General features: G+C 42.5%; 1 protein-coding gene across 1 annotated transcript; it reads right to left on the bottom strand.

Annotated features, from left to right (window-relative positions):
- Window positions 1–1,493: 1,493 nt before the first annotated feature.
- Window positions 1,494–2,426, bottom strand: LOC143926882 (olfactory receptor 1f45-like). The gene has a single exon (XM_077450922.1). The coding sequence runs from the start codon at window positions 2,424–2,426 to the stop codon at window positions 1,494–1,496; it is 933 nt and encodes a 310-aa protein (XP_077307048.1).
- Window positions 2,427–12,587: the final 10,161 nt, after the last annotated feature.

Raw genomic sequence — 12,587 nt, 5'->3', positions numbered from 1 at the left:
GGGCCCTCAGTTTACAAGCCTACAATTCAGAAAAATTGCCACTGAATGGGAGTTTGAGCATGTTACTTCCTCACCATGTCATCCACAGGCTAATTGCAAAGCTGAATCAGCTGTAAAGCTTGTTAAAAATGTATGCAAGAAAGCACAAAGTGATGGCAAAGATCCCCGGAGGCCATTTTACATTGGAGAAACACTCCGAATTAAGGCATGGATAGTAGTCCAGCACAAAGACTGATGTCAAGGAGATTAAAGACTTCCTTACCAGTAGCACATAGGCTTCCTGAACCCTCTGGCATACAAGATGTTACAGAAAAGTTAAGGATTAAGGGATTAAGTGTCAAAGGCACGATATGACACTTCGGCCAGAGATTTGCCAGAATTGAATATTGGGGAACAAATCCGTATGAAACCATTACCTGTAGATCAACAGGCCGTTGGAGAATAGGTCTGCAAAAGGATGCAACATGCTCCTATCTTGTGGATGTTGAAAGAACTCTCTATCGCCACAATTGAGTGGATTTGAGAGTGGCTGAGCAATCTGAATCTCAGTATCCCGTTGATAGATCAGACTCACCCAGTAACACAAGGACATACTCACCCATTGACAGTTGGGCATGTACAGAGGCAGTACCTCATACCAACGGCAATGACAGTCCTGGGCAAGCAAGTATACCCGACAGCTGTCAAGCGCAGAGCATGCCAGTATGTGATGAGAGGAGTCAAGTAACTTCAGAGAAGGCTAAAGGAAACCTTGCACAAAGGCCAGTCTTCACCCGTAGTGGTAGATGTTCAAAACCACCTATGAGAATTAACCTATAGAATGTGTTATTGTTGTGTCTCTTTTGAATTTCACAATGTTCATTTATTAACACTAAAAGGGGGAGATGTTATGGATGATATGTTTCTTTAAATGCAACTCTATGGTGCATCTCTGTTGTACTTCTTCCTGTGTGGTGTTTTACTGTTCCTGCTGGGTCATTCAGTAAACATGGCTTCTGTGCAGTAATGGCTTGTGTTGTCTCTTTACATATATCACATCAAATATAAAGTTTGGGTGTCTACAATCCCAATTGTGGGAGATATTGTAATGGCAGACTATGTGGAAATATGCTTTAGTTCAAGATGTTCATTGTGTAGTCCACAATTGTTTGAGAACTTTGGTTGAGATATTTCGGTCTAGGTAATATCTTGGACCCTGTGAGATACTTGATTGGAATATAAATGTTTTGACCTGAATAGCAGCTCTGAGACGGCCATTCTAGAACAATCCATGATAGAAGAGCATTGGTTGGAGATACAAGTCTAGCTTGAAAATCTGAGATGTAGATGTTTGGAATGGGCAGGAAAGTTTTACAGAGGAGGAATACAGTGACCATCTTGCAGATGCAAAAAGCAATGTGATTATAGTAAATTCCAAAATCCTACTCAATAAAATAAATTAGTTCAGAGATAATTCTACTCAGTATCAAAGAATATAAACAGACATTTTTAGCTTAGCTAAGAGAAAAGCATTGGAAGATGAGTTTCTTCATAGCCTGTTTTACATCTTGGTTCCTTAGGCTGTAAATAAAAGCATTTAACATAGGAGTAATGATAGTGTAAGCCATGCTAACAATGCGATCATACTGGGAGGAGTAGTCTGATGGAGGGCGGATGTAAATAAATATTGTGGTACCATAGAACAAAGATATGACCATGAGATGAGATGAACAGGATGAAAAAGCTTTGCTGCGGCTACTGCTGGTCTTTTTTTTCACTATAATTGATGCAATGGGCACATAGGAAATAAGTATCAAAAGGAACGGAATAGTAATAACCATAGAACCTTCGGTGTATAGTAGGAGCTCAGCTAGGGTGGTACTGGAGCAGGACAGCTTGAGGAGCGATGTCACATCACAGAAGAAGTGGGGGATCAGTCGGTCCTCACAGTATTTTAATTGTGATAAAGTATAAGTGTGCAATAATGAATGTAGAGATGATGCCATCCAGCAACTGATATTCATCATGAGCATAACCTTATTATTCATTAATGATACGTAGTGTAACGGAGTACAGACAGCTAAATATCGATCAAATGCCATGACTGACAGGAGAAAACTCTCAGTGCCGCCCAGAAGCACAAGGAAGTACATCTGTAGGAAACAGCCAAGGAAGGAGATGGAGGTTCCTCCTCGAAGAATGCAGGACAGAAGCTTGGGAACCGTCACTGTAGAGAAGGAGATGTCCACTACTGACAGGTTCCCTAAGAAAAAGTACATTGGTGTGTGCAACTGTGCAGAAAGTATAATAAAACTTATTAAAAGTAAGTTAGCAGTCCATGTGAGGGCGTATATGACCAGATGAGTGGAGAAGAGAAGAGCATGGTTGTAGTGAAGGTCTGAGAAGGCCATAAAAATAAAGCCGGATGTAAGATTTACTGTATCCATCACTTGTGATCTAAAACGTTCTTTGTGATGATACCAAATTCACATACCGGTAATCCGAAATTCTACTTGTTGTATTTGCAGATTTCTCTGTTATGCCATTCCTGACAATGAACAGTATTGTATATTACTTTTTTTCTATTTTACTCTTAGAAATGCATTAAACCCTTTTGAAACAATCTGTCTTTTCAGCAAGGTGCAGTTTCTTTGGAAAATGTATCCATATTTTTATCTACATTTTTACATTACATCATCCTTGTGGACCAAAAACAAAAAGTACACTTCAAGTCATCCAAACTGCAGGTTCTGAAGTCAAAGAACGTGAATGGGGACACCTGAAACATAAGAAGCTCTGTCATGTAACCAGCGCCTGATTCTGTGGTCATTGGCTGTGACCCGCCTCCTTCAGCCTTATTAGATAGTGAGACCACTAGTCGCAGTGCATTTGGCTAGCCAGCCACTGGTTGCATTATAAAGCTACCCGGAACTATAGAGAGTCCCAGATGTACCTTTGCCTAGGTGGTTGTAAACCCTTACATATACCCATTGAAGTGACTAGCCTCAGGTGATACACAGATACAAATTCTCCTACATACAGTGCATCTGGAAAGTATTCAAAGCGCTTCACTTTTTCCACATTTTGTTATGTTACAGCCTTATTCCAAAATGGATTAAATTCATTATTTTCCTCAAAATTCTACAAACAGTACCCCATAATGACAACGTAAAAGAAGATTGTTTGAAATCTTTGCAATTGTATTAAAAATAAAAAAAAATAAAAAAATGACATGTACATAAGTATTCACAGCCTTTGCTCAATACTTTGTTAAAGCACCTTTAGCACCAATTACAGCCTCAAGACTTTTTGAGTATGATGCTACAGGCTTGGCACACCTATTTTTGGGCAGTTCTCCCATTCTTCTTTACAGGAGCTCTCAAGCTCCATCAGGTTGGACAGGGATGTATCGGCGCACAGACATAGCGCTAGGTTTAAATCAAGGATGTCTCTGTACATTACTGCATTCATCGTTTCCTCGATTCTGACTAGTCACTCAGTTCCTGCTGCTGAAAAACAATCCCTACAGCATGATGCTGCCACCACCATGCTTCACTGTAGGGATGGTATTGGCCAGGTGATGAGTGGTGCCTAGTTTCCTCCAGACATGTTGCTTGCCATTTAGGCCAAAGAGTTCAATCTTTGTTTCATCAGACCAGAGAATTTTGCTTCTCATGGTCAGAGAGTCCTTCAGGTGCCTTTTGGCAAACTCCAGACGGGCTGTCATGTGCCTTTTACTGAGCAGTGACTTCCGTCTGGCCACTCTACCCTACAAGTAGTACTGATTGGTGGAGTGCTGTAGAAATGGCTGTTCTTCTAGAAGGTTCTCCTCTTTCTGCAGAGAAATACTGGAGCTCTGTCAGAATGACCATTGGGTTCTTGGTCAGCTTCTTGACTTAGGCCCTTCTGCTCCAATTGCATACATTGGCCAGGTGGTTGCAAACTTCTTCCATTTACAGATGATGGAGGCCATTGTGCTCACTGGGACCTTCAATGCTGCAGACATTTTTCTGTACCCTTCCCCAGATCTGAGCCTCCATAAATCCTGTCTCTGAGGCAATTCCTTGGACTTCATGGCTTGGCTTGTGCTCTGACATACACTGTTAACTGTGGAACATTATATAGACACAGGTGTGTGCCTTTCCAAATCATGTACAGTCAACTGAATTTACCACAGATGGACTCCATTCAATTTGTAGAAACATCTCCAGGATGATCAGTGGAAACAGGATGCACCTGAGCTCAATTCATAGTTAGTAGTAAGATTGAATAAAGACACCAGTCCAACCTGAGTTATGCCGGCCATACACGGTTCGAATTTCGAAAGAATTTTCTTTCGAAAATCGTATCTAAGAATTTTCGTATGAATTTCGCACCATTAGTGGGCTGCAGCAACAGCCGATTTTCGTGCGGAAATAAAATTTGAGGAATCGGACATGTTGGAAATTTTTAGAAAAACGAACGATTTTCTGATCAATGATGGGAGAATCGTGCGAGAAACGTAAGAAAATGTACGGAGATAAAAGAAAATGTACGGAGAGAAAAGAAGATTCCCAGCCAAGAAAATTCTTTTCTGTAGCAACATGAGGTGAAATTGAAGGCTTGGTCGGCCGAATTTCGAAAATCAATGGTGGCATCATCGGATCACAAAAAAAACGAATTTTCTGATTTTGAAAAGAAAATTCGTTCGAAATTCGACCGTGTATGGCCTGCATAAGTGACTACAATTGTCCCTACCCCTGTACATTGCACACTCACATCAGACCCTTCTTACTGCTAGGTGAGAGTGCTAACCACTACACCACTGTGCCACCTTGATTCATACAAATTCTGAGTGTCATCGCATAGACTTTATTTATTTATTTGATTTTTAAAAAAATTAGCAATTGTCATTATGAGGGATTGTTTGTAGAATTTTGAAGAAAATAACGAATTTAATCCATTTTGGAAAAAGGCTGTAACATATCAAAATGTGGAAAAAGTGAAGCGATGTGAATACTTTCCAGGTGCACTGGAAGTTTTACTTGAACATAAAAGTAAGTGTGGAATAGAGTATACATTTTACACATATACTAGTGGAGTGGCTCAGGGTATCATCCCGATATGTATAGTAGAGGGAAGGTAAGGGAGGCTTTGAGACTTTAAATATACCCCTAATGTCACTTATGTATGGATCAATGTATTAGTTAATAAAAAGCACACTTTTATTCAATATAGTTTAAAATCATATAGACATTAGATACATCACAAAGCCAAGCAATCTGTGTCCTTCAAATAAGGGCTACGCGTTTCATGGATGTACAGTTTCTTCAGGACCCAAAAAGGTTTTTGTATGTTCAGAGAGCTTGCTTACAATCCTAAAAACAAATCTACAAATCTACAGAAAAAGGAATAGAGAAAGCAATAAACAGAATAAATTCATCGCATCACATTTTACATGATATACACAAATATATCAGTATCAACCAAAAAATAAAATTTCATATATATATATATATATATATATATATATATATATATATATATATATATATATATATATATATATATATATGTAGCAAAGCCTCCTGAAGAGCACACGCTATGTGTTTTTGAAATTTAGTCAGTGGGAGTTTCTATGGGTGTGAGACTCCCGGGAGCCGCGTTGACTGATACAGGGATCCGCCTGGCCCCTCAAGGGAGTTTCATCATGTACGCATCTTGAGACATCAAGGCCCTGGGGATGCTCTGTGGAAGGTGCGAAGGACTGTTTGTGAACCCTCGGCCGTTTGTCCGTTGTCCTGGCTGTGGGTAGTATTTCTTCAAGGTACAGTAGTCAATCACACTACCGAAGGCCTACCGCATGGACTGGGCCATGGGCGTGGCAACCAAGGAGCCAGCCATCTTTGTTCCTTCAGTGAGGCCTTCCACAACAGCGATACCTGATACCGCTAACATTCCTGAGAGGGATGTCAGCGCTTCCACCACCGCAACTGCCGGAGAGACCACTCTGGAGCGGATGGACACTACTTCATTACTGAAGTCACCATGCCTGCTTTGGAGAGAGTGGGGTGTACAAAATCTTCCCGGAATCGCAACGGAAGACCACTGCCAAGTCCGGCCGGACCAAATCGGTGGAAGAAGGTTGCTTCGGGGAAAGCCACACAAACTGTGAGTAAGACTGTAGTTAATTATTTGCCGGCAGGAGAATTCCGGGACTCGGAATTGAAGTCTTTGTCTGACACAGGGGACGACGATCTTTTTGAATCGATGTCCCAAGATTTGTTATGGGCCAGAGGGGATGATGTGGCCGCTACTTGGCTAGCCCTAACTTCAGGGAGTGGAACGCCAAGTGCGGAAACCCTGATCACCGTTAATGTGACTTTGCCTAAACCTGTGAACTTGCCCACACTAAAGAGAGACTCTGCCGCGTTGGTGCATAGGTCCCCAAATTCATGCATAGCATACCTGGTTTTAGTAATCACATAACAATACATATAACCGTTCAATAAGGGAGACGATATTACAGTGTATAGTGAGAGCGTGATCTTACCTTTCCACCCTTGCCCCTACACCAACCAGAACCCGGCTGCGGGAGGAAAAGAGCCTTACCCGGCGACTGGGAGGGGAATTCACCCCAAATGCCGACCTAAATCCAAACAAAGGTAATTTTCATTTCTAATTGGGCAAAAAAAGTAAAAAGAAGAAAATAAATAAAGATAATAATGAGAATATTGGAATAAAGTAAAGAGGGAAGCAATTCCCATGGTGAAGAAAAACAGTGAGTATTTGTGTGCATGCCCCCTTAACCAAATCGAAGAACAGCCATTGTTAATAAAAATTAAAAATTAAAAAATGTATAATTAAAACTTAAGAATTAACCACCGGGTTAATATAAAGTGTATCAGACCAATCACCCGACTATTGCCGCCGTTCGCCCGGCGGACTTCCGTGTTTACTGTGTAAAAGAACTTTGACCTATGATGACGCATCCATCATGGGGTACAGGACATTCAATTGAGACATTACAGCACATGGACATTCCCCCTAACTTATAAATAGACCCGATCCGGCGGCCATTTTACATTCTTTCTACTGTCACTATAGGGAGAGGTTGCTGTGTGGAGCAGGGAGAGGCTTCAGTGACCCAAATCGCTAGCTATTAGGTCCACAAAAGTTCTTTTAAGGACTGGTATCATGGTATAGGTGTTTGGTGTAGTTCAGGATATAGGTTTGAGGCACTGCTGTGCTAGTGATTGTTGCAGCAGCCTGAGTGTCTTTTGCCAGTGTAGAGAAAGGGACAGGACGCTACGTGCAGCAGGGACAGTCAGTTTAATCAGTAGCTGTTACTATTAGGTCCACAAAGGTTCTTTTCAGGACTGGTATGGTAATAGGCTTGTACACGTATAATATTCTTTCTTCCAAATATAGAAAGAATATTATACTTGACTGCTGCCCTTCTGCTGCAGTAGTCCTTTATGAGTATAGGGACTGAGGTACAGTCTGCTAATCATTCACAACCTACTAGTTCCACAAAGGTCCTTATAAGGACTGTTAAGGTCTAGGGTACTACAGTACATAGGGTTGGGTGAGGTACAGTCTGCTATTTCTTAAGGACTGGTATAGGTCCACAATATATAGGGTTGAGGTGCACTACTGCTGACTGCTGCCCTATACTGCAGCAGTCCTTTATCAGTATAGGGACTGAGGTACAGTCTGCTAATCATTCACAACCTACTAGTTCCACAAAGGTCCTTATAAGGACTGGTAAGGTCTAGGGTACTACAGTACATAGGGTTGAGTGAGGTACAGTCTGCTATTCCTTAAAGACTGGTATAGGTCCACAATATATAGGGTTGAGGTGCACTACTGCTGACTGCTGCCCTACTGCTGCAGCAGTCCTTTATCAGTATAGGGACTGAGGTACAGTCTGCTAATCATTCACAACCTACTAGTTCCACAAAGGTCCTTAAAAGGACTGGTAAGGTCTAGGGTACTACAGTACATAGGGTTGAGTGAGGTACAGTCTGCTATTCCTTAAGGACTGGTATAGGTCCACAATAGATAGGGTTGAGGTGCACTACTGCTGACTGCTGCCCTATACTGCAGCAGTCCTTTATCAGTATAGGGACTGAGGTACAGTCTGCTAATCATTCACAACCTACTAGTTCCACAAAGGTCCTTATAAGGACTGGTAAGGTCTAGGGTACTACGGTACATAGGGTTGAGTGAGGTACAGTCTGCTATTCCTTAACCACTACAATACAGGGCACTTTCACCCCCTTCCTTCCCAGCCCAATTTTCAGCTTTCAGCGCTCTATCGCTTTCAGTGACAATTGCGCGGTCGTGCTACACTGTACCCAAATGAAATTGTTATCATTTTGTTCGCACAAATAGAGCTTTATTTTGGTGTTATTTATTCACGACTCCGTTTTTTTTTTTTTTCCGATATAAGCGCAAAAATAGCGGAAATTTGGAAAAAAAACAATATTTTCTTTTTTCTATTTGAAAAGAAATCCAATAAAATCAAATTTTGTCATAAATTTAAGCCAAAATGTATTCTGCTACATGTTTTTGGTAAAAAAAATTCCGTTAAGTGTATAATAATTGGTTTGTGTGATCACGGACATATGTACGCAAATGATCATGTACATATGTGTGCAGGTGATCACGTACATATGTGTGCAGATAATCATTGGGACATGTGATTTTAGTGGGACATATGTGGGGGACATGTTTTTATTATTAGGGACATGTGTTTTTATTATTTGGGGACATGTATGTTTTGGGGACATGTGTGTTTTCGGGACATATGTGGGGACTGTGTTTGTACTGTGTGGTGTGTTGTGTGTTTACACTACACTGATGATCAGTGAGTAAAAAGCTGTAAAAAGCAGCCCATACTCACTGATCATCAGCCGGCTGCAGCGTTCTGCTCTCCTCTCCTCAGCGGTGACTTCCGTGTGAGGAGAGGAGAGCCGATTGCCTAGCAACCGGCTGTTTGTTTACATCACATGACGGCCGTGATTGGACACGGCCGTCATGTGATCAGGAGGGCCAATCACAGAGCCCTCCTGCCGATCTGAGATGTGCCGTGTCCGGGTGACACGAGCACATCGGGATCGCGCCGCTGCGCGCGCGCGCGCGCGCGATCCCGCTACTCCTGAAGGACGTTCCTGAACGTCCTATCAGGAGTAGACGGCTCCCACCCAGCCGTATATATGCATTGGCCGGGTGGGAAGTGGTTAAAGACTGGTATAGGTCCACAATATATGAATGAATGAATGAATGAAATACTTGTATAGTGCACAATGCGAACTGAATCGCCTCTAGGCGCTGTGGCGAGCTTTGATCATCCGCTAAAAGAGGAAGGTCTTGAGTTTTTTCCTAAAAGCCAGGTGATTTTCTTCCAGGCGGATGTTGATTGGTAGAGCATTCCATAGCCGAGGCCCTTGGACAGCGAATCTCCGATCCCCCTTGGATTTATACTGGGCTTTGGGCACAAGGAGGAGGTTTTTGTTGGCTGATCGAAGACTGCGGTTTGGTGTGTAATGATTTATTTTCTCCATTAGGTATTGCGGAGCTTCTCTATGCACGCATTTGTGGGTGAGGCAAAGGGTCTTGAACGTGATCCGATTTTTTACGGTTAGCCAATGTAAGCTCCTCAGTGAAGGAGAAATGGATTCCCAGGGTTTTTTTCCTGTTATCAGCCTTGCCGCCGTGTTTTGGATCAGTTGTAATCGTGCAAGTTGATATTGTGGTAATCCTATGTAAAGCGAGTTTGCGTAGTCCAGTCGTGAATTAATGATTGTTCCAACTACCACTGCTTTGTCATTCTTTGGGATAAAAGGGATGAGTCTGTGAAACATGCGCAGCAGGTGGTGAGATCCACTGACTACTGCTCCTATTTGCGCATCCATTGACATTTGTGCGTCTAAAATAACCCCGAGACTCTTGGCTTTGGTCTTTGGGGAGATAGTCTGCCCAAAGACGGTTGGTGGAGACCAGGAGGTTTTGGTTGCGGGCTTATGATTTGGGTGTAAGATAAGAAGCTCTGTCTTTGATTCGTTCAGCTGGAGGGAGTTAGTGGTCATCCAGTCCTCTATTGATTTGAGGCAGTTTTCAAGTTGTTGTTGGTGATCTTTTTTTCCATTGATCCGGAAATAAAGTTGCGTGTCGTCAGCGTAAGAGTGGAAGCAGAGATCTGAGCATCTGATGATTTGGAGAAGTGGGCGAATGTAAATGTTGAAGAGAACGGGTGATAAAGGAGAGCCTTGAGGGACTCCGCAGGTGACTGCCTGAGTTTCAGAGAGGAATTTTCCTAGTTTCACTGTCTGTGACCGATTTCCTAGGAAGGACGCGAACCATTGGAGATCTATGTCTTGGACTCTGGCTACTTCTGTGAGTCGGACAAGTAGAGTATTGTGATCTACTGTATCAAACGCTGCACTTAGGCACATCAGATTTAGGCAGCACTGTAGAGCGGCCCTTCCGGGGGAGGAGTCTGGTAATGGTGCGTGTCTGCACCTAGCGTTCCGGATGCGCTCCATGTCCACCGCCGCGCCAACAATGCCGCCGTTTGCGGTCCCCCTCTGATCACCTCCGAGCTGACCCTTGTTGGAGCCTCACCGCTCAGGTGGTGGGTGCTCTCTCCTCCCTCGCCCCTTAGTTTCCCCCCCCGGTCGGGACATACTGTCTGGCACTGGTCCCCAGTGTAGAGCTGGTTCCTGGTGCGTCCGTGGCAAGCCCAGCACTGGGGCGGACGAGCTGGGACGTACGCCGGCAATCGCGAGCTGTACGCCGGGATCGCGGGCTGCTCGGAGCTCGGTAAGCCTCGGAAGGTATACGAAGAGCGCCGGACGCCATCTACTGGACAAAGAAAGACACTGCTTTCTGAGGACACTGGAAGGTATTGATGAAAGGAAAGGAAAAAAAAAAAAAAAACTCCAAGAAGGTCAGTAGAAAATAACAGAATTTGTAAGGGAATCCTGAATGTCTGGCAGAATTGAAAACAAATTGGCTTGAAACCAACCACGGGGTAAGTGGACATATATTATAAAATACAAAGTATACTCCGCATTATAATCTCAGTTGAACAATGGGACTGCTTGAAAAACCTTCTATGTAACATTCAACATATAATCAGGAACCAGTATATAGTTCTTGAGGTGTTATTGATTAGGCAAGTGAGCAAGCACTTATGTGATACAAAGTGACCCACGTAAAATAAAATAAAAAGGGACAGACTTATATATTACGCGATTCCTCTGGATTACCAGTAATATGTTGAGAGGAAAAATGAGCGAGGTGAGATCTGAATAAAGGTGTACTAACGTTAATCTGATGACAATACGTGGATACTGTGACAGTAAGAAATCTTAAAATTACACGGCAGTGGCCGCAGGTGGTCGCGAATATTATTAGATAATATTTAGAACGAAGAGTGAACCTAGACATAACTAGGAGAGTGAAAAAAAAAAGGGGGAAGAGACACATATAACGTTAAGCTTAACCACTGCTGTGCCAGATGAAGGGAAAAACAGCAAAATCAGGGGCCATCCCGAAATCTCCACGCCGGAGCTTGGTTACCAGCCCCGGCGCAATGAATAAATATGTTACACAGACAGTGGCAACAGATAAGCAACACGCTGAAAAACAACAACACACAAGAACCCAACAGGCTGAAAACAGAGATAAAAGGGAGAGAGAAAGAGACAAAAAAGATAAAGAGAAAAGAAAGCACCAAATGCAAAATACCTCTGCACAAGATCTAGACACATTACTTGATACACCACCAGAAGAAGAACCAGATCAAATAATAGAACTAGATCGAGACTTAGAACCTTCATTAATTCAACAGATTCAACAAGACAACCTCCAAGTATTGCCCACTAAAAATTAGATAATTTCCATGTTTGCAGCTCTGGAAAATACCATGAAAACCGAAATGGAACGATCACATAAAAATCTTGGACACATTCTGGAAAGGGTAGAAGATGCGGAAAAAAAAGTGGAAAAAGATACGAATAGAATAAAGAATCTAGAAGTAGAAATACAAAGTCTAAAAAAAGCACAACAAGATCAAGCATATAAGATCGAAGACCAAGAAAACCGAGACAGAAGAAAAAATCTAAGAATACGCGGAGTCCCAGACGCACAACAACGAGAGGATCTGACTGATATAATTAAGAAGATCTGCAACCCCTAATGAACAAAGAGATAACTAATGTGATAAATGTAGAAAGGGTGCATAGAGTAAGGAAACCCAAGGGTCTCCCACAAGAAATGCCACGGGATATTATAGTGCGATTTCAAAATGAAGAAGAAAAATATCAAATATGGAGAAATATAAGATCATAAGTTATGAAGGAAATGACATTCAGATATTTCAGGATCTTGCACAGGAAACCTTAAGGAGGAGAAGAGCCCTAAAACCGTTACTGACAGTACTGGCAGAGAATGAAGTGCAATACAATTGGGGCTTCCCTGCAAGTTTAATAGGAAAAAAAATGGCCGGACAGCAAGATTGAGATTTATTGAAGAAACGGTAGAATTTTGTAGAAAATTAGAGGTTCCAGTACCGGGGGGACGGGGACAGGGGAGGGGGGGGGAGATGGGGGGGAGACGGG

This window comes from Lithobates pipiens, unplaced genomic scaffold, assembly GCF_037356315.1.
Source record: "Lithobates pipiens isolate NorthernLeopardFrog02 unplaced genomic scaffold, aLitPip1_a1.2 Scaffold_23, whole genome shotgun sequence".
Taxonomy (NCBI): Eukaryota; Metazoa; Chordata; class Amphibia; order Anura; family Ranidae; genus Lithobates; species Lithobates pipiens.
The sequence above is the reverse complement of the archived record's forward strand: the minus strand, read 5'-3'. Positions and strand labels throughout refer to the sequence as shown.